Source organism: Ictalurus punctatus, chromosome 8, assembly GCF_001660625.3.
Source record: "Ictalurus punctatus breed USDA103 chromosome 8, Coco_2.0, whole genome shotgun sequence".
NCBI classification, from domain to species: Eukaryota; Metazoa; Chordata; class Actinopteri; order Siluriformes; family Ictaluridae; genus Ictalurus; species Ictalurus punctatus.
Genome location: NC_030423.2, coordinates 12,573,993 through 12,597,445, shown reverse-complemented (window position 1 = coordinate 12,597,445; position 23,453 = coordinate 12,573,993). Strand labels below are relative to the sequence as shown.

The 23,453-nt window shown below is 41.2% G+C and overlaps 1 protein-coding gene across 2 annotated transcripts in view; it reads left to right on the top strand.

Moving 5' to 3' along the window:
• Nucleotides 1-23,453, top strand: part of si:dkeyp-115e12.6 (centromere protein F) — a 31,707-nt gene that overhangs the window by 5,941 nt on the left and 2,313 nt on the right. The window contains exons 6-15 of one of the 2 annotated variants that reach the window (XM_047157189.2): nucleotides 94-379; nucleotides 2,273-2,454; nucleotides 3,408-3,533; nucleotides 7,774-7,902; nucleotides 10,566-10,688; nucleotides 12,579-12,714; nucleotides 15,142-17,630; nucleotides 21,910-22,118; nucleotides 22,328-22,457; nucleotides 22,581-23,448. In XM_047157189.2, the coding sequence (XP_047013145.2) occupies nucleotides 94-379; nucleotides 2,273-2,454; nucleotides 3,408-3,533; nucleotides 7,774-7,902; nucleotides 10,566-10,688; nucleotides 12,579-12,714; nucleotides 15,142-17,630; nucleotides 21,910-22,118; nucleotides 22,328-22,457; nucleotides 22,581-23,448 (4,678 nt within the window). Of the gene's footprint in view, nucleotides 1-93; nucleotides 380-2,272; nucleotides 2,455-3,407; nucleotides 3,534-7,773; nucleotides 7,903-10,565; nucleotides 10,689-12,578; nucleotides 12,715-15,141; nucleotides 17,631-21,909; nucleotides 22,119-22,324; nucleotides 22,458-22,580; nucleotides 23,449-23,453 lie in introns of both variants that reach the window. The other variant, XM_017473553.3, reaches the window with a different exon arrangement.

Here is a 23,453-nt window from a genome sequence, read left to right as displayed (position 1 = left end):
GGCCAACTGTGTGCTGTTTTGGATGATTCATTTGATTTTATAACAGAGCATAGTTTATGGAACTAAAAAGACTTTTTTTCTGTCGCTGTCTAGCAACAGCTACTGTTTGGAGATTGCACCAAGCCCTCAGTGGGTAGTGTTTCATCTCCGTTCCCTCAGCAAACACACAGAACGCCACCCCTCCGGCACAAAATCAACCAATCCGAGACTCGACCCCCTTCCTCTGTGTTTCCGTGGGAACGGGATGCCACAAGGTCCACTCCCAGGGGCAAACCGGCATCCACTCTCACATCCTCCTCCTTCACTTACAGTGACGTCGTCACTGACACAGGCGCAAGAGATGATGGGATTGAGGAAGCACTGAGGAAAGAGATAGATGGTAAGGGTCTTCATCATAGTGAGAGACTTCTCATGAAACTGATGAACGTGAAAAAGGCACAGAAGTATTACATACTTCTGTATTTCAAATCATTTTGTGTCCAGAATGATGTACATCACTGTAGTTGCTTCTCAGAATGATTGAGAAAGCAGTCAATCATTAAAATTGGTGTTATGATCAAATTATCCACAATGCCTCGTATTTGGAAAGTGTTGATAATATTTTGAGGCAGGTATGTTGAGGAGAAATAAATATCCACTGATAATAGCAGTGTATTATTTTAGTAATATTTTCCATGAATAGAATAATGATTGTTGAACAGTAATAATACTAGAATAATGCATAAACGTTAGTGAATGGGGTTCAGTAAAAGAGAGTAGGTGTGGTAAGCTGAACGGTTCTAGTTCAAGAACTCACTGATTGTTCTGTTGGGCATTAATAAATGGTACTCTTGGATATGTCCAAAGAAATTATTTGTCGTGGTTTGCCATTGTAGTTACTCGAATAGTCAGTGAACCGCGGCAGGGTGTGTTTGACTTTTGCTCCTTGTTATTACTGAAGTCACAGGTTTCTTCCACGGTCAATGAAACAGGAACTGGATGTTTCAGTTCTGTCACTGAGCTATGTATTATAACTGTCATAAGACGCTGGACAGATGTGCTGGGAAACACAGTATGGGTTAAGGGTTTTTTTTATTTTATTTTATTTATTTTTTTTATTTTGGTAAATTACATATCACTCTTTCATCATTAGAGCATTGGCCAGTAGAAGACTAGATAGAAGAGACCTATCTCATGCATTAGTGCTCAATTCTCTGTGCTGTGACCTGCTATTGTCTTCATCTCTCTGTGTGTGTGTGTGTGTCTGTGTGTGTGTGTGTTTCACGTGGGCGGACATGTGCACTTAATGGCTTAGAAAGCTTAATGAATATATGTGTCTAAATGTACACAGGAGTGTGTATTTAGTGGTATGCGAGTGCATGGACAGTTGGATAGTATCCATTGTGAAATGGGTGTGTAGTCATCGCTGAGGTAATCTGTGTGCGTGTGTGTGTGTGTGTATATGTGTGTGTGTGTATGTATATATATATATATATATATATATATATATATATATATATATATATATATATATATATATATATATATATAAATAAAACAATATAATAAAAAATAAAATAATATATATATATAAAACAATATAATTAAAAATTATATATAATTAAATAATATAATAAATTTATATATATATATATAAATTTATTATATTATTTAATTTTATATATATATATATATATATATATATATATATATATATATATATATAAAATTAAATAATATAATAAATTTACACACACACACACACATATATATATATATATATATGTGTGTGTGTGTGTGTGTGTGTGTGTAAATTTATTATATTATTTAATTATATATATATATATATATATATATATATATATATATATATATATATATATGATAACTCATCCCCCTCTCTCTTTCTCTTAGGGTTGCGTGTACGCGTCTATTTATTATATATATATATATATATATAAATAAAACAATATAATAAAAAATAAAATAATATATATATAAAACAATATAATTAAAAATTATATATAATTAAATAATATAATAAATTTATATATATATAAATTTATTATATTATTTAATTTTATATATATATATATATATATATAAAATTAAATAATATAATAAATTTACACACACACACACACACACACATATATATATATATATGTGTGTGTGTGTGTGTGTAAATTTATTATATTATTTAATTATATATATATATATATATATATATATATATATATATATATATATATATATATATATGATAACTCATCCCCCTCTCTCTTTCTCTTAGGGTTGCGTGTACGCGTCTCTGGATTTCAGCAGGAGCTGCAACTGGAAAAAGAGCGCTGCAGGGAGTCCGAGTCTCGTCTTGCTCAAGCTCAGAAAGAGCTCAACTTGAACGAGCAGAATCTGACGCGCTCCAGAGACGAGTTGGCCCGTGCACGCACACGCATCACGCAGGAGGAGGACAAGGTGAGCATGGGCACACCCAGGCTTATAGGGCTCTTGATTAGCTGGCTAACAGATATGATCTGATGTACCTTAAGCCATATTAATTAGATACATTATACAGTGCTGAATTTGATTTTGCAACTTCTTACTTTTTCTATGTATCATGCATCACTCGTTATCACAATATTGGTATAATACAACATCACTGAGGTCTGCTATATGCAGCTGAACAGTTTTTAGTTTCTTTACCGTGCACTGAGCACTTTGATCAGTCACGACAGTGATATGATCTCAGCTTTGCCAGTTTAATGCATTGTAAGGCATATCTATGGTAGCCTAGAAGTGCAAAACACATTAAGAAACCATAAACAAGACGGCACTTGTGCCCGATGCTCCCTGGGATAGGCTCCAGGTTTCCCCGTGACCCTGAAGAAGGAGTAAGCGGTAGAAGATGGATGGATGGATGAAACAAGATGGCAAATTCAGAAACATGTCAGCATGAACTACAAATTGATTTGTTAGTGTGTTTTGCACACAGGCCACCATACATATCTTTAATACAACGTACACCAGTATAAACTTCAATATAAAATTCTTTTTTCCCACTATTACAGCATATTTATTGTAAATGGTAAATGCCACACTTGTATAGCACTTTTATCCAAAGCGCTTTACACTGTGTCTCATTCACCCATTCACACACACACACGCACTCACACACCAATGGTAGCAGAGCTGCCATGCAAGGCGCTAACTTGCCATCAGGAGCAACTTGGGGTTCAGTGTCTTGCCCAAGGACACTTCGGCATGTGGAGTCTTGCGGGCCGGGAATCGAACTGCCAACCCTACGATTAGTGGACTACCTGCTCTACCAACTGAACCACAGCCGCCCATATTTATCCCTGCTGGTATGGATTATATGAAAGCATTCTTGCACTAATATATAAGGTTGATAATAAAAATTGTGGGTGTAGGTTCAGGCAGCCGAACAGCGGGTGAAGCAGCTACAGGAGGAGCTGAAGTGTCAGAGGCAGAACGCAGAGACCAGCCGCTGCAATGCGGAGCAACGCAGGAAAGACATGGAGAGAGAGCACCAGAGAGTGAGTACTCTTGTGTGCAAGACTTCCATTTGTTTATTAGGTCATTTCATGTCTACTGCAACAGTTTCATACGAATAACAAGATTATCTATTTGTGATGTTGCATTGCTGTTTTATGAAGGCCTTTCTCATGACTGTGCTATACAAAGCCCCTGTCACAATGCTCACACACATGCTGTAAATAAATACCTGTGAGTACATATGAGACAAAAGAAAACAGCTTAGACCGCACTGGAGAAGATTTGTAGTTCTCGCGTGAACAGTTTTTTAGGGTTGTGGCAGGTGGTAAGAAAACCTGAGGAACTTTCTACTAAAGACTTCTTACAAAAGTCTTAAAAGTCTTCGGGAGTTTTCAGACCTGTAGATCTGTGCTTTTCGAAACGAGGACTTAAATTGTTCCAATGTTGCAGCTTCTCATTGGTTCACTTTCAGAAAGCAACATTTTAAAACGTACCAAAATTAGTTTAAGTCACGTTTGAGTAAACTGTCCTCTCATTGGTCAGTGTGCCTGTTTATGTTCCAAGCTTCCGATCATTACATTTACATTCATTCACTTAGCAGACGCTTTTATCCAAAGCGACTTACAAATGAGAAAAATACAAGCAAAGCGATATATCAAGCAGAGAACAATACAATAAGTGCTACCATACAAGATCCATTAATTGAGTTCCAGAGGAAGCAAAGTGCACAGAGTAGAGGTGTAAGTGCAATTTTTATTTATTTTTTTATTTATTTATTTATTATTATGAGTTGGTTAGGTGATCACGGAAGAGGTGGGTCTTTAGCTGTTTTTTGAACATGGAGAGAGATTCTGCGGTCTGGATTGAGATTGGAAGTTCATTCCACCACTGAGGAACAGTTAGCGTGAAGGTTCTGGAAAGGGACCTTGCGCCACGCTGAGTGGGAACTACCAAACATCGGTCGCTAATCGATTGCAGATTGCGAGAGGGAACGTAGGCCTTCAGGAGAGAGTTGAGGTAGGAGGGTGCTGTTCCTGACAAGATCATAGTGGTCCTCCATCATAGCGGTCATCCATCAAGATGGATAGATGGCAGCTCCGCAAGCTTATTGTGGCTTTCTTTTAAGCTGTAGTTATTATAATTTATCAGTTTAAGTGGGAAATGAAGTTTCACTGAGCAATTAAAGCCCATCTCCTTGAGATGCTCGCTAAATACCTTGTAAACCTCAGTGTTTTTATCAGTCAGACCAAATTTTAATGATACATTTTACCTCGTCTTTGGCCCAAGTTAAACCGCAATTCATGTTGTGAGCCATAAGCAAAACAATCATGCTTTTTAAACAACGCAGTTCCCATCATGCATTGCTATACATGTTGGTTCATTGGTCTTTTGTGTCTGATTGTTTTCTCACCACAAGCGAACTGCTCCAGAGTTAGTTTGCAACCGAGGTTGCTGATACATGTCTAAATCCGTGTTTCTCAAATTGTGGTCTGTGGACCACTGGTGGTCTGCAAGAGACCCCTAGTGGTCCGCGTGTAAATGTAGTAAAATATCATTTTAAAAACGGCGTTTCTCAAAGTAGACGATTGATTCCAAATGTAGTTGTAGGTGTATTTCATGAACAGGCATGTGAATTTAAACCGTATTCTCTGAAACGGCTTTATAGTTGTTGGACTTCAGCAATGCAGCTGACCATTTTGCGACACTGGCTGGTTAGATACGCCAGTTTATTTAATTTACGTCAAAAACGATAAGCATGACTTAAAGAAAATATAGACTTCTGCTGTGTGCGTGTACACTCAGCCTACTAAATTTCTCCAGTTATACATACGATACTCGTTTATCAAACTGTGAAGATCATGGATATGTGACTGAAGACAGGGCCAATTATAAGAAAATCAAGTGAAACATTTGACACAGCAGGCAAGATGCAATGCATTGATGGAAGTGGAGCTAGTATCGCAGTAGAGTCGGATGCCAGATGACTGGAAAAGAAAAGGAAAACTTTATATTTATATAAAATTTGGATTAGAAGGACTAGGGATGAGGAGGATCCCAAACCTCTCACTCTCTTCCCTCTCATGCCCTCTCATTCTCTTGCGGTCTCCCTCTCCCACCTTGTCACTCTCTCCCTCTCCCGCCCTCTCATTCTCTCACGGCATCCCAATTCCACCCTCTCACTCTCTTCCCTCTCCCACCCTCTCATTCTCTCGCGGTCTCCCTCTCACTCTCTACCATCTCCCGCCCTCGCCTGCCCTCGCTCTCTCTACCCTCTCCCGCCGTCTCACTCTCTTGTGGTCTCCCTCGCCTGCCCTCTCACTCACTACCCTGTCTCACCCCCACACGCTCTCGCATTCTCCCTCGTCCGCCCTCTCACTCTCTACCCTCTCCCGCCCTCGCCCGTCCTCTCACTCTCTCGCGGTCTCCTTCTCCTGCCCTCTCACTCTCTATCCTCTCCCGCCCTCTCATTCTCTCGTGGTCTCCCTCATCTGCCCTCTCACTCTCTACCCTCTCCTGCCCTCTCACTCTCTTGTGGTTTCCCTCTCCCGCCCTCTCACTCTCTATCCTCTCCTGCCTTCTCACTCTCTTGCAGTCTCCCTCTCTTGCCCTCTCACTCTCTATCCTCGCCCGCCCTCTCACACTCTCGCGGTGTCCCTCGCCCGCTCTCTCACTTTCTACCCTCTCCCGCCCTCTCACTCTCTCGTGGTCTCCCTCTACCGCCTTCTCACACTCTACCCTCTCACTCTCTACACTCTCCCGCCCTCTCACTCTCTACCCTCTCCCGCCCTCTCACTCTCTCGCTGTCCCCTTCTGCCGCCCTCTCTCTCTCTCGTGGTCTCCCTCTACTGCCCTCTCACTTTCTATCCTTTCCCGCCCTCTCACTCTCTACCCTCTCCCGCCCTCTCACTCTCTCGCGGTCTCCCTCTCCCAACCTCTTACTCTACCCTCTCCTGCCCTCTCACTCTCTCGCGGTCTCCCTCTCCCAACCTCTTACTCTACCCTCTCCCGCCCTCTCACTCTCTCGTGGTCTCCCTCTCCCAACCTCTCACTCGCTACCCTTTCTCGCCCCCTCACGCTCTTGCATTCTCCCTCACCTGCCCTCTCACCTTCTAACCTCTCCCGCCCTCTCACCCTCTCCCAGTCTCCCTCTCCCGCCCTCTCACATTCTAACCTCTCCCGCCCTCTCACTCTCTCGTGGTCTCCCTCTCCCGCCCTCTCACTCTCTCGTGGTCTCCCTCTCCCGCCCTCTCACTCTCTACCCTCTCCCGCCCTCTCACTCTCTCGTGGTCTCCCTCTCCCGCCCTCTCACTCTCTCGTGGTCTCCCTCTCCCGCCCTCTCACTCTCTACCCTCTCCCGCCCTCTCATTCTCTCGTGGTCTCCCTCTCACTCTCTACCCTCTCCCGCCCTCGCCTGCCCTCTCACTCTCTACCCTCTCCCGCTGTCTCACTCTCTTGCGGTCTCCCTCGCCCGCCCTCTCACACGCTACTCTCTCTCACCCCCACACGCTCTCACGTTCTCCCTCGTCCGCCCTCTCACTCTCTACCCTCTCCCGCCTTCGCACTCTCCTGCCCTCTCACTCCCTACCCTCTCCCACCCTCGTCCGTCCTCTCACTTCTCTTGCAGTCTCCTTCTCCTGCCCTCTCACTCTCTATCCTCTCCCGCCCTCTCATTCTCTCGTGGTCTCCCTCTCCCGCCCTCTCACTCTCTTGTGGTCTCCCTCTCCCGCCCTCTCACTCTCTACCCTCTCCTGCCCTCTCACTCTCTCGCGGTCTCCCGCCCTCTCACTCTCCCACTCTCTCGTGGTCTCCCGCCCTCTCACACTCTACCCTCTTCCGCCCTCTGAATTTCTCTCGCGGTCTCCCATCCTCTCACTCTCTCTCGCGGTCTCTCTCTCACGTCCTCTCACTCTCTCTCGCGGTCTCCCTTTCGCCCTCTCACTATACCTTCTCTCACCCTCTCACTCTCTTGCGATCTCAATATCCCGCTCTCTCACTCTCTCTCACGGTTTCCCTCTCCCGCCTCCCTCTTCCACCCTCTCAATTTTATTACAATATTACTTCGACCAGAGGGTTTTAATTTTTTATTTATTTTATTTTTTAAAATAAACTCTTATGCATATTTGTATATGCTTGGCTTTGAAAATATGACTTTGTAGAGTCCCAGTGTCAGAAATGTTATGTCCTAAACCTAACCTTAAATCTTTGTCAGTAGAGCCCTGCAGATGGCTGGCTGGATGTGTAGATGTTTGGATGACTAAACTAAAATGTGTTTTTATATAGGAGTTGTTGGAGCTGCAGAGAGAGAGGCAGTCTATGGAGAAGCAGCACCAACAGGAGACTAACAGACTCAACCAAGAGATCCAGCAAGCCAGGACAGAACACAATACACTACAGTCACAATACGATAAAGTAAGTTCTACATATGCAAACTGCACAGCATGCACTTTAACAGAATATTTATTTAGGTCAAATTTACATCAGCAGAGCATTCATGACTAAACTGAAACGAATTTACTGCGCATCACAATTTCCCTTTGTTTGTGTTTCTATTAGAAAAGTTTTTGTAACTGTGCTCCTTTTTAAAAAAAAAAAAATCTCCTTCAACCAGTTACTCTTTCTCTTTTCTCTGCATTTCTCTCTTTCTCTTCTGGGAGTTACAGTATGCATTCCACAGGTCAATGTACTAATGTCACCTCTTTGGCTTCAGCTGCTATCTCACATTCTCACACTCCTTTTCCCACTCTTTCGTTTTCTCCTTTTTCTCCTCTTCCTCTTGGCTTTTTGACAGAAGGCTCTTGATTCAAGGTCAGTGTTATTGCTCTCTGTGTGGTTTCTCTCTTTCTCTCTGTAGTAATGCCTTTATAAATGAAGTGTGCACTGGAGGTCAGTAGGCTTGATGAAGGGGTCAGTAAGTGGAGCACAAGAGATATGCACATTGCATGCCCAGCTGTCTCTCACCATACTGATGCCAGTAACAGCGTATTATGTTTCAACCTGAGCAGCCGTGTGTAGTGTGTGTTTAGTTGTTGTTTCCATCTTTATTTGCTTAGCAGTAAAACAAACCTCGTTGAAGACCTTGACCGACAGTAATAAAAAGAGTACTTTCTGAATTAAATCTATTGCAAACTTTCTGAATTGAATCCAGTCTCTCGCAAATATATACACACTGTGAATTGACCATTGTTTAGTGTACTGCATGTGTTAATATAATGTAAACCACTCTATACATCATGGGTTCATTAATCAACATAGAACTCGGTCTCCTTAGAACAATAAATACCTTTTTGTTATTGTCAACACTTCCAAATGTAGCATCTTACACAATTTTATATATCTTTGAACAAAGTTCATTCTCCTACAACCATACACAAGGGCTTCATTTTATATCTGCTTGGCAGTAGGCACACAGCACTTTCTTAGTATGCTATTCATCAATGTATGTTTAAGCGAGAGTCTGATATATTGATATATAAGCAAAACTAACCAGCAACAATCAGAATGAATACTTTCATGTGGTATATAGCACAGTCAGTCCCTCCAGGTTTTTTGCAATCAGAGAAATTAATGCCAAGCAAGCTCCACAATACTTGGACGAGCTTGAAATTACAGCAGATTTTCTGCAGATTTAGGCCAAGACGTGGCATGTGACGTCATCACAACGTGCATTCAGCTAAAGCCCACTTCGATTCAAGTGCGTTGAACATGAGTACAGCTAAAACGTCTCATTTACCAACAAGCATCATCGTGAAAGACCATACAAAACAATTTTGAGCAAAAGCAGTTTCACCAATTCAAGTAGATTTCTGCAAAAAAAAAGCACAAAAACATCGTAATTTTTTTAAATAAAAAAAACTGCAGCAAAATCGAGCATTTTTGGACGCAACAAACAAACTCTGCAGAATCCCTTATGGACTGGTCGGTAGTGATTTTTCCTTACAGCCAGCACAGGATTATATTTAGTCCACCAGTTCTTATACATTTATCATTTTTATTATAAACTCTCTATCATGTGGATGATCCAAACAATTTAAGTGTAATAATAAACAACTATTAAAAACATGTTATTAAACAAAGTAGAATGTAAAAGCATTGATATGGTGAAGCTTTTTAAAATTTATGGAAGGAGTTTCCAGTGTCAGGGTTTTCATGTCCTCAGTTTTCTCTTTCCTTCAGAACAACAGACATGGTGAGGGAACAACTCTTTATAGCAGTTATAATATAAGTGATAACAATCGAATTTGTTTCACAGATGCTCCGCATTATGATATGTAAATTACACGTATAAACAGAAGTATGCCACTTCATTCTTTAATGAATAAAAATTGTGTTTGAAGTATGCTGTAGTATAAGAAAAATAACATTAAGCATCCTGAAACATTTATAGGAAGATAATGAACTTTGCCTCATGCCACCCTTTTGAATTTTATTCCTTGCATATTAACTGAATGTTTTGTGTGTGGTATGCACTAATAATCTGGGTATCATTACAGCTAACGCATGGTGTGACATGATCATTACTCATGCTGTATGCTACAAATGGATCCATTTGTTGGCCACGGACTAAACCCATGAGCCATGGTTATTTCTTTTTGTTTTTCCTGTTATACCTTGTCAGCATGTATGAACCATGTTTGGTGTGGTTAAGGGATTGTTTTTATTACAAAAAGCATAATGGCCTCCATGAATAATTCTGTAAGTTGTTTTCCGCCACACTCAAACCTGCAACACCAGTCTTTGTCTTAAGCCTGCCTTTTCTTTATCATCAGTATCTTCTCCCTTATTTAAATTACATTACATGCCTTAAATGACATTTTCACTAAACCAGCCTGCAATTAGAGGCAAGTATAGCTCTGTTGTAGCTGTATGCTGGTATACACAAGTGCTACATAGATCAGACACAAAACAAGTAAATTGGGTTACAAATGATGGACTGTTTAAATTTTTACTTTAATTTTTTTTTCTTTTCCCTAAATGTAAGCTCCTGATTTGTTCTGTCCTTCACAGGCTCAGCTGGCTCATTTTCTGTTTCTCTCTCTCTCTCTCTCTCTCTCTATCTCTCTCTGTGTGTTTAGCTGGCTCTGCAGAAGCAGGCTGTAGAGAGGGACCTGGAGGGAGTGCAGGGCAAGCTGAAGAACACACAAAGTGATCTAACAGAGAGCCAAAAGCAAGAGGCTCTCACACAGGCAAAACTCACGGTATGACGATCAGCTTGCATATACATGCAAATACCCAAGCGCAAGCATTTTTCTTATAACCTTTAAAAATTGTGTGGGGAAAGAGCTAAAGGGCAGTAGGGCAGTTCTTATAGCTGCACACCCTTTTTGCCATAACTATACACACAAACTATATGAAATATAAGAGTAAATTGTTTGTGAATTATGGTAATTTAGTGCCATTTCTCAGACTGCTTATCTTCTATTTAAACCTGAGCTACAGTTGTATTGCTGTGAAAAACTATTGATGTAAATCTTTTCTGGATGATTAAAATGCTTCAGCTTCACCAGAAGTAAGATACTTGAAGAATCAGGAGACCAAGAGCCAGGGTATAGTTAAAGGGATGGTTTATGCGCGCAAAGACACCCTAGACACTACAGCGTTTCGTAGTCTTTATCCAATTTATGTTTTAGACTAAGATTCAGTGTGTACACATGTATGTACACAGTATGTACACATGATACTCATGTGTACATGCATACTCAAGGCTAGTTAAGGAAAACATAAGAGAAAAACATGAGAGAAAAACATAAGACAAAACACCTTTACGGAAACCCGAAAACATCATGAGACACTGAGTAAGCAAAAATCACACTGAACTGATCTTGAATGATTGAATCATAATCATGGAAAATAAGGAAAAATATTTCACAGTATCCTGATTTCTTCTGGTTTTTGTGTACATCTCATACTAAATAGTTTTAGGTCTTCAAATGAAATACAACATAAAACAAAGGCAACCTGAGTAAACACACAATAGATTTTATTTATTTATTTTACTGAAGGTATTATTATTTTTTTTATTTTTTATCTAATACCCATCATCAATTTGAAAAACTAATTGCCCCCTTATACTTAAAATCTGCTTCTACCACCTTTAGCAGCAAAAATTGCAACCAAACGCTTCCAATAACTGGAGATTAGTATTTTGCTTACTACTCGGACTTGCTCCTATGCTTTGGATCATTGTCTTGCTGCATAATCCAGTTGCACTTAAGTTTCAATTTACAGACTGAAGACTGGACATTCTCCTTTAGGATTTTCTGATAGAGAGCAGAATTCACGTTTCCATAAATTATTGCAAGTTGCCCAGGCCCTGAAGAAGTAAGGCGTCTACATTTTCACACAAGCCCAGTTGTATTGGATACATTTTTTGCTTCGATAAATAGCATCATCATTTAAAAACTGCATTGTGTGTTTACTCAGGTTGTCTTTGTTTTAGATTTGGTTTTAATTTCTGAAACAATTTAGTATGAGAGAGGCACAAAAACTGATGAAATCAGGATGGGGGCAAATACTATTTTCACAGCACTTTACAGAAGTGGTGTTACAGTGCTATTGATGATCTGGCAACATCATAGCTGCTAGATATTCTGTCATTATCACCTTAAAAACTTAACATGTTCTGTAGGAGCTCTGTCTCCATATTTTTATATAATGTGTGTCTGCTGTGCAGGGTGAGGTTGTATATGCAAAGTGTCTTGGGCTGTAAATGCAAAAAGCAAGCCTGCAGTTTCCTTTTTGTTATTCCACAGTGTAATATTATGTTATTATTGCACACTACTACTTCCCTTTATTGATGTTTGTAAGTCTTTTGCTTGGACATTTTGTACTTTTAAACATGTTTTTGCATCTTTTCCTTTTAAGTCATTTGACTATAAGTTTAATTAAATTTTCTTGGCAATGCTGGTCTTGACCTCTTTGGTAAGGTTATATGATGATGATTATATAACAGTTCATATGATGAATAAACGCTGATTAAATATTAATTGCGTCCGCAGAACACAGGACTATAAACATTAACAATCTGTCACCACTGACAAGACCCTTTTTCTGTTCTGTTCTAATACACTTCCTGTTCTGACCTGTAGGAGTCACTGAAGGAAAACGAGGGATTGAGCGTGTCACTGGAACAGTTGAAGAAGAGAGAGAAAAGCCTGGAGGCAGAGGTGAAAAGACTTACTGAGGAGTTAGCTGAAGCACTGAAACTCATTAAAGAGTTGCAGGGTAAGGAAGGGACCATGAGTGGGTTTTTCCTGTTTGTGCCACATAAACACAGAACCACATCTTTTCATATGTGACAAACAGTTGCTGAGTACTTTATTAGGAACCACTGTACACTTACTCATTCATAAAGTTATCCAATCAGTCAATTGTGTGGCTACAGTGCAATAAATCATGCAGATACGGGCTAGCAGCTTCGGGTAATGTTCACATCAGAATGGGGAAAAATGTGATCTCAGTGATTTTGACTGTGGTATGATTGTTCAAGTTCAAGTGGCTTTATTGTCATTTCAACCATATACAGCTGGTAGAGTAAACAGTGAAACGAAACAACGTTCCCCCAGGACCATGGCGCTACATAAAACAACACACTAACCACATGAGACGACACAGAACTAAATAAGATCTACGCAAAGTACAAATGCAAGTACATGTACAAATGCAAGTACAATACTACTAAAACAGGATAATAGGCACAGTAAGTGACAGTGTAGTGCCGAACAACACAGAGTTTTAGTGTGGAAGTGGCCGATATAATGGGTAGCACAAAAGATAGACACCAAGGAGTAACAATATAATTTAAATTTGGTATAAATGTGAACATAACATTCTATGACTTGGTATTCAGCAGATTAGCTTATACCAAAATGGACATAGCAGTTACTGTGGTAGCAGCCAGGTAAAGTGTATAATAGTGGCAATAAATTAAATACTATATTTTTATAATACAGTAGCAGCAAAAAATGCAACAGAGTCTATGCAGGAATGTGCAAATATTGCAATGGGAATGGGATGGTGTTCAGTTCAGAGAGTGTGCGTACACGTGTGTGACAGTCCAGTCTCTGAGTATTGAGGAGTCTGATGGCTTGGGTGAAGAAGCTGTTACACAGTCTGGCCGTGAGGGCCCGAATGTTTCCGTACGTTTTTCCAGATGGCAGGAGGCTGAAGTGTGTGTGAGGGGTGTGTAGGGTCCTCCACAATGATGGTAGCTTTGCAGATGCAGCGTGTGGTGTAAAAGTCTATGATTGAGGGAAGAGAGACCCCAATGATCTTCTCAGCTGTCCTCACTATCTGCTGAGGTACAATTTCTGAAACAGACAGTGTTGCAGCTTCTCAGGATGCCTTCAATAGTTCCTCTGTAGAATGTTGTGAGGATAGGAGGTGGGAGATGGGCTTTCTTCAGCCTTTGCAGAAAGTAGAGACGCTGGCGGACTTTCTTGGTTATGGAAGTGGTGTTGAGGGACCATGTGAGGTTCTCCGTCAGGTGAACACCAAGGAATTTGGTGCTCTTGACCATCTCCACGGAGGAGCCATTGATGATTGATGTTGGTGCAAGATGGGCTAGTTTGAGTATTTCTGTAACTGCTGAGCTCTTAGGATTTTCACACACAACAGTCTTTAGGGTTTTCTCAGAATGGTGCAATAAAGAAACATCAAGTGAGCAGCAGTTCTGGCGACAGAAAAGCCTTGTTGATGAGAAGAGGTCAACGGAGAATTGCCAGACTGGTTTGAGCTGGCAGAAAAGCTACAGTATAACCATTCTCTACTATTGTGGTTAGCAGAAAAGTATCTCACAATGCACAACACCTCGACCCTTGAGGCGGATGGGCTACAACAGCAGAAGACCACATCGGGTTCCACTTCTTTCAGCCAAGAACAGAAATCTGAGGCTGAAGTGGGCACAGGCTCACTGAGACTGCACAGTTGAAGCATAGCCTGGTCTGATGAATCACGATTTCTGCTGAGGCACACAGATGGCAGGGTCAAAACTGAGCACCAACAGTATGAACCATGGACCTAACCTGCCTTGTGTCAGCAGTCCAGGCTGGTGGAGGTGGTGTAACAGTGTGGGGAATGATTTCTGAGCACACGTTGGGCCTGTTAATACCAATCAATCATCGCTTGAATACCACAGACTATTTGAGTATTGTTGCTGACCATGTGCATCCCTTTATGTCCACAATTTACCCATCTTCTAATGATTACTTCCAGCATGATAATGCACCATGTCACAAGCAAAAGTTGTCTCAAACTGGTTTCATGAAAATGAGTTCATCAGTGATCTTCCCAGTCAACGGATCTGAATCCAATAGAACACCTTTGGGATGTGGTAGAATGGGAGATTCTCAGTATGAAAATGCACCTGAGAAACTGCAGGAATTTTTTGATTCAATCATGTCAACATGGACCAGAATCTCACAGGAGTGTTTCCAGCATCTTGTGGAATCCATGTAACAAATAATTGAGACTGTATTGAGAGCAAATGGAGGCCATACCCAGTATTAGTGTAGTGTTCCTTTAAAGTGTTTTATGAGTGTACATCGATATAGAATATAAATGTATACAAATGGGTAGAGATGTAGTGTGCCATAGATATTTACATGCATATAAATATTTTTTTTGTTTTTTCTCTGTGTGTTTCCCATTTAGCCCAACTTGCAGCTCCTCCTCCACAAGTGGTCTCCCATCCTGTTGCTGGTGACAATTTCAGTCCTGTTCTGTCCACTTATCCCAGTTACTCTCCACCTCGACAGCACTCATCCCAGAGAAAGAGAACGCTAAAAAATGAGAGACCAAAAATATCGGATAGGCCAGGGCCTTTAGCCTGTCCTTCTGAGAGAGAACCTGGTGAGGGGATTGACTCTGAGCACATCAGCGAGTTTGGCTCTGAGGACTCACCCCCATTGAGCATCAGTATACAAGAAGGGAATCTGTGTGGAGCACAACGGTCTAGTGAGGCAGAGATGGAGAGCTCCATTACTGAACAAGACACAGGGATAGAAGATACAGACACCGACTCGTGCATGTCTGATTCAATCAATGAGCGCATCTTTAAAGATGATATCCACTGTGACTCAGGAAACCAAAAGTCGAGCTCTTTAAATCAGGGACAGAAACGGGACTCATCTTATATTGTTGAATTAAAGAAAGAGAATTCAGCTCTCCGGGATGAGCTCAGGGACATTAAACGGGAGTTAGATCAGCGTCTGGATGACCTTGAGACTCAAAGGCAGGCAGAAGCTGAGGCCAGGACCAAACTGAAGCAACTAAGCAAAAAGCACTCAAGCCAGGCCGAGCAGCATCGCACAAAAGCCCAGGAGCTTAAAGAGAAAGGAAGCAAACTGGAGGCACAGCTGGAACAAGAGAGGAAGGAGAGTGCAAGATTAAGGGAAGTGGTAACTACTTTGGAGAAGGAGGCTGAAAAAAGACAGGAGGAAGGTGAGAGAAAAGAGGAAGAAACCAAAGAGGAGACCATCAAACTTAAAGAAGCCTTGGCTCAGATGGAAAGAAAGGAGGAACTTCTTGAAAAAGAGGGGGAGAAAATGCGCAAGGAACTAGAGGTGCTTCAGTCTGAGCTTTTTCAGGAACGTGAGGAGAGAGAAAGGGAGCTAGAGGAGGAGAAGAAACTACGCAAAACCTACGAAGTGGAAGGAGTAAAGATTGCAGAACTTCAAGCAGAGTTGGACTGGCTACAAAGTTCTTCCACAGTGGAGGACAAAAATGTAAACACCAGCATGCCTTTAACCTATCTGCAGCTTGGAAACCAACCAAACACCACAAACGATGTTACAGCATTAGAAAATGAGGTTTTCTTCTGTGAGTCGGTGAACCTTCCGAGTACCATGTTCTCCAAGGAACCAAAAAAAGCCCTGATTACAGAATGTGGAACTGGGATAAAAGCTGGGGAGCACTCTCCATTAGAACAGGACACTACTTCAACTGGAAATCTGGAGGATCATACAAAGAGCACAAAAGGCGTAAACTTGGATGACACTACCGTTTTGGTACTGGAGGTGGAACGTATGCGAGTACAGAGAGATAGGGAAGCAGAAAGGGCGAAAAAGTCACAGAAAATGTTGGAGGCTCTTCAGAACCAGGTGACGAGTCAGACCCAGCAGCTAACTCTAGCATTTGAAAATCAGAGCAAGCACATTGAAGACCTTTTAAGGGAACTACAGCAAAGAGACAGTGCCCTCCAGAGGCAAGGAGAGGAACTACAGAGCTGTCTAAAAGAGCTTGCCTCACTCAAGGTGGATAAAGAGAGAGTTACCAGCATGACCTCAAGCTCTAAGAAGTCTGCTGAAGTTTCTGCAGAGCCATCTTGTGATTTTGCGATTAACACTACTACTTCAAATACCCATGAAGAGTCTGAACAAGAATCTTATAACACTGTGAAAAATAAACCACTACAGTCTGATCACCAGTCCTTTAAAAATTTAGAAGTTGGAGAGGATCCGCCTGGCAATGTCTCTGCTGCTTCAGATAAGACAAATATGGGTCAGGTGACCTTAGCCACCAAGGAACATGTAACATTAACATCCTCAGATGTTTATGGAAAAGATTCTGACCACTATAATGACAACACTACTGCAGAGGAGCTACCAGAACTACTGACTACTGCTCAGCAAGACAATCGTCATGCGATTGAGACTAATGCAGAGAATGCACAGAGCGCTGTTGTATCTAGTTTCACAGAGACAAAAGAACTACCAGAAACTTTACAAAAGCTTCTGGAACATTCCACAGTTAACACAACCACCATAAAGATGGTAATAAACAGATTGCATGAAGAACAGAATGAGCTGTCTTCGTTAAAGGCCAAACATGACCAACTGACTTTGCAGCTGCAGGAAGTGTCAAGGCAGGATTTCCTGTCCCTCAAGCAAGAGCTTGAACAGCTGAAATTAAAATTGAAGCAAATCGATAATGAACCAGGTTTATCGGAAATAGATTTAAAACAAGACAAGTCTAATCGTTTGACAAACGCAGAAGAAGAGAGTGTGTCAGTCGCAGATGTGGAGGAGAAGGTTGTAATTGGTGGGAGTTTTGAAGACAACTGGAAAAAATGTGAAGATGAACATGAGGAGAATGAAAATGAGACCTGCACCTCAGCACGGATTCACTCTCTTCATGAACAGGTACGTACGTTTCTGTTCAGTTCATGTTTAGTATCGAAGACCTTTTAGTGCCTTTCTTTTTTTCTTAAAAACTGTAATTGTGCTTTTCAACAGCACATTCAGAGCCACATAACTGCAAAGTTTTGCAAAATAAATTTTTATGTTGCTATTTCCGCTCACCACAGTTAAACACGTACTTCTGAGAAACATCTAACATCATCACTGTGGTCCTGTTTACACATCTGGTTTATCATGCATGGCTACTATCAGATGCACAGTAGAACATACAGTGGGGGAAATGATTATTGCATGCTTCAACATTTTTTTTCAGTAAATATATTTCCAATGAGGTTATTCACATGAAATTTTCACCGGACTTCGGTATTAACTCCTGAAATCCACACACACAGAAATCCAAATATTAAAGTCCATAAATAAAGTTATGTGTAATAAAGTGGAATAACTTTATACTTAGTGGAGAAGCCTTTGTTTGTAATGACCGCTTCAAGACACTTCCTGTATGAAGAAATTAATTAGCTGCAGTATGCAGGTGTGATTTTGGTCCATTCTTCTAAACATATCGTCTTTAAATCTTGTTCATTTGGATTCAAGTCAGGTGATTTGGGCCATTCTAACACCTTGATTTTTTTGCTCTGAAATCAATTGAGAGTTTCCTTTGCTGTATGCTTTGCATCATTGTCCTGCTGGAAGGTCCACTCATGTCTCATCATCATCATCCTGGTGGATGACAGCAGATTCTTCTCAAGAATCTCCTGGTAAAGGGCTCCATTCATCGTTCCTTCAATTATATGAAGTCTGCCAGTACCATGTGATGAAAAACAGCCCCACACCATGATGCTTCCCCCTCCACACTTCACTGTTGGTATAGTGTTTTTAGGGTGATGTGCAGTGCCATTTCTTCTCCAAACATGGTGTGTAGTATGATGGCCAAAAAGGTCAATTTTGCTCTCATCTGACCGGACTACACTCTCCCAGTATTTCACAGGCTTGTCCAAATGAGTTGTAGCAAACTTTAAACGAGCTTTGACATGCCTTTTCTTTAGTAATGGAGTCTTGCGTGGTGAGTGTGCGTAGAGGCCATGGCGGTGGAGTCCATTGCCTGTTGTTTTCTGTGACGATGGTACCTGCTGCCTCCAAGTGTTTCTGGAGCTCTTTCCCAGTGGTCCTTGGCTGTTGGGCTACTCTTCTGACTATTCTTCTGACTCCCTGGACAGAAATCTTGTGAGGAGTTCCTGTGCATGGCCAGTTGATGACGGAGTGATGTTGCTTCCACTTGCGGATAATGGCCCCAATGGTGCTTACTGGAAGATTCAGAAGTTTTTAAGTATGTCTGTATCAGATTCATCAATCTGTTCTGCAACAATAAGGCTGTGAAGGTCTTGGGAGAGCTCTTTGCTTTTACCCATCATGAGATGTTTCTTGTGTGACACCTTGGTTACGAAAAGCCTTTTTATAGACCTTCAATTTACTACTCGAGCTGATAGTAATTTGCACAGATTGGGGGTATAATTCTTACGGATTTCGGCTGGTTGCTTGTCTTACCTTGACTTGGAGAACTGCGTTTTCTTAGCGTGTTCAATACTTTTTTCCTGTCATTCCACTTTATTACACATAACTTTATTTATGGACTTTAATGTTGTGAATTCTTTATATTTCCAGATTTCTTGAGTTAATACTGATGTCTTGTGAAAAGTTTGTGAATAGCCTCATTGGAAATATAGTTCCTGAGATAAATGTTGACGCGTCCAATACTTATTTCCCCCACTGTAACATTGCTGCCCAGAACTAAGCAAAAACAACTACCTATCTTTTGGCTAAGCGGCTCTGCACACTACCTGCGAGCTAAATTTTGTTTTTGGCTCAGTGTATTGTCTTTCCTGACAACAACTCTTTCAGTGCAATCAATACTGACTGTATAAGAGATTTTCTGGGAAGTTATTCTCAAAAATATCTTTCTAAGAAGTAAGAACAATTAGGGACTTTGATCCTTTTGTCAGTTTATATATATATATATATATATATATATATATATATATATATATATATATACACACACGCAAGGTATCTCACAAAAGTGAGTACACCCCTCACATTTTTGTAAATATTTGATCATATCTTTTCATGTGACAACACTGAAGAAATGACACTTTGCTACAATGTAAAGTAGTGAGTGTACAGCTTGTGTAACAGTGTAAATTTGCTGTCCCCTCAAAATAACTCAACACACAGCCATTAATGTCTAAACCGCTGGCAACAAAAGTGAGTACACCCCTCAGTGAAAATGTCCAAATTGGGCCCAATTAGCCATTTTCCCTCCCCGGTGTCATGTGACTTGTTAGTGTTACAAGGTCTCAGGTGTGAATGGGGAGCAGGTGTGTTAAATCTGGTGTCATCGCTCTCACACTCCCTCATACTGGTCACTGGAAGTTCAACATGGCACCTCATGGCAAAGAACTCTCTGAGGATCTGAAAAAAAGAATTGTTGCTTTACATAAAGATGGCCTAGGCTATAAGAAGATTGCCAAGACCCTGACACTGAGCTGCAGCACAGCGGCCAAGACCATACAGCGGTTTAACAGGACAGGTTCCACTCAGAACAGGCCTCGCCATGGTCGACCAAAGAAGTTGAGTGCATGTGCTCAGCGTCATATCTAGAGGTTGTCTTTGGGAAATAGACGTATGAGTGCTGCCAGCATTGCTACAGAGGTTGAAGGGGTGTGGGGGGGTCAGCCTGTCAGTGCTCAGACCATACGCCGCACACTGCATCAAATTGGTCTGCATGGCTGTCGTCCCAAAAAGAAGCCTCTTCTAAAGATGATGCACAAGAAAGCCGCAAACAGTTTGCTGAAGACGAGCAGACTAAGGACATGGATTACTGGAACCATGTCCTGTGGTCTGATGAGACCAAGATTAACTTATTTGGTTCAGATGGTGTCGAGCGTGTGTGGCGGCAACCAGGTGAGGAGTGCAAAGACAAGTGTGTCTTGCCTACAGTCAAGCATGGTGGTGGGAGTGTCATGGTCTGGGGCTGCGTGAGTGCTGCCAGCACTGGGGAGCTACAGTTCATTGAGGGATCCATGAATGCCAACATGTACTGTGACATACTGAAGCAGAGCATGATCAGTATGCAGTATTCCAGCATGATAACGACCCCAAACACACCTCCAAGACGACCACTGCCTTGCTAAAGATGCTGGGGGTGAAGGTGATATATTGGCCAAGCATGTCTCCAGACCTAAATCCTATTGAGCGTCTGTGGGGCATCCTCAAACGGAAGGTGGAGAAGCACAAGGTCTCGAACACCCACCAGCTCCGTGATGTCATCATGGAGGAGTTCAAGTGGACTCTGGCAACCTGTGAAGCTCTGGTGAACTCCACGCCCAAGAGAGTTAAGGCAGTGCTGGAAAATAATGGTGGCCACACAAAATATTGACACTTTGGGCCCAATTTGTACATTTTCACTTGGGGGTGTACTCACTTTTGTTGCCAGCAGTTTAGACATTAATGGCTGTGTGTTGAGTTATTTTGAGGGAACAGCAAATTTACACTGTTACACAAGCTGTACACGCAGTACTTTACATTGTAGCAAAGTGTCATTTCTTCAGTGTTGTCACATGAAAAGATATCATCAAATATTTATAAAAATGTGAGGGGTGTACTCACTTTTGTGAGATACTGTGTGTGTGTGTGTGTATGTATGTGTATGTGTGTGTATGTATGTATGTATGTATGTATGTATGTGTATGTATATATGTATGTATGTATGTATATATATATATATATATATATATATATATATATATATATATATATATATATATATATATATATATATATAATATAAAAATATATAAATTATATATATATATATATATATATATAAAATTTATATATTTTTATATATATAATATAAAAATATATAAATTTTATTTATATATATATATATATATATATATATATATATATATATATATATATATATATATATATATATATATATATATATATATAAATAATTATAATATATAATAATAATGCTGGGGAAACAAAATTTCAAACCCTAACACCCATGATTGATGTAAAGATGGAGTGATTGCAGCCATGGTTTTAAACTGGTCTTGCTCACAACTGGAGTTACCAACATTTTCTAGCACATAATCTCAACTACCACTGGGTTGGATCTTCACACAACACTTTTGTTCTCTATTCAGTTTTAATGTCCTATTTGAGATATTGGTTTTGAAAAAGTTTTTTTTTAATGTTCATTCCTCTTTCTCAGCTGCAAGCCCTGCGGTGTGAGCTTCAGCTCCTTTCTGAGAAGAACAGACACCAAGCTGAAGAGCTCCAGCTTTGGAGACTGTCTGCCATGACCCCTGAGGAGACACTGGATCAGGAATGCAACCGCAGCCCTATAGTTGTAATGCGAGAGGAACGACTAGTCCTCTCATGCAGCCCCACTATGCTACACTCCCAGAACATACAGAGCAGGTACTCATGATCCAAGTGTTTTACTCTCATTTGTTATAATACACAACGATAGTGAGAGCCTGGGATGTATGGAGTGTAGTTATTTACAACATATAATTGAGTGCAAGGGTACTTGAGGCAAGTGACTGTGTTTGAAAAGTTTGTGTTGTATTGTAGGTACGTACACAACATTTCTGACTCCACATTAATTTGAGCTTTTGTTCCAGAAGCATGGTGCAGTTTGGAGGTCTTTCCCAGCCCATAGGTTATTGTGAACCTCTTACTACAGACCACCAAAGAGCTTATCAGACCTCATCAGGAAAGAGCACAGAGGACTTGCCATTAATTCTTCAGGCAATGGTAAATAAGATGAATCTTGATGTGTGTTCTAAAATGTTGCTATTGTGCAGAGATTAAATTATTACCATTTTCCAGGGTGGATGGTTGCTTTTGCCTTATGTAGTTCATTTACTCTCTCCACAGGAACTGATTGCTGATGACAATAGTGCGATAAATGACGTAAATGATCACCTAAAAATGGAGCTCGAACCCCCGAATGGCAAGAGTGCATCTGCGGACTTGTCCTCCGAAATGGAAAACTCTGATCACAGGCATGATTTTGCTCATCAGATCAAACAAACAGGACTGAGCGAGGATCAGCAACCTGGACACCAGCCTTGTGAAATCGCTTTCCGACCAGAAAGCAGAGAGGATGGTTTAACAGAAAAGGGAATAAAGACCAAACTAATAGGTCCCAAGCTCCATACGGAATCAGCAGAGGGGAAAGGTTCTGATGTGTCTAGTCTGAGGCATGATGAGGTAGTGACTGCCACACAAAGTGATCAGTCTCATAGAAACAGGACAAAGCAAAAAAACGAACACTCTCCAGTTCTGGACAGTCAGACTTCTATCTCTGTCCAAAAAGAGGATAATGCTGTAGACCAGCAACAAATATCAGAGATCACTGGGTTCACCAGTAGTATAGACAAAGCAGGTACTAAAGAAGTGAAGAGTGTGTGCACTCAGACAGAAGAGTATAACAGAGAGGAAGTTGAGGACTTTGGAAGCCCCAAGCAGAGACCAGTTGTCCTCCATACCAGCACCCAGACCCATGATGAACAGGCTATGCAGAGTGAGGAGGAGAAACAGAATGATGAGTACACTGAATCGCCTCCGCTCTCTTCTGCCCCTGCAGCTGAGACCAAAAAGCTAATATTTTCCGGCTCGTTCCCGATCCCAGCCGATCCAGTTCACCTTGCCGAGCGAATTAGGCGCAGCCGTAGTCGCATGTCTGCAGCATATGATGACACGGAGTATGAACCCTACGGCCTGCCTGAGGTCGTAATGAAAGGTGTG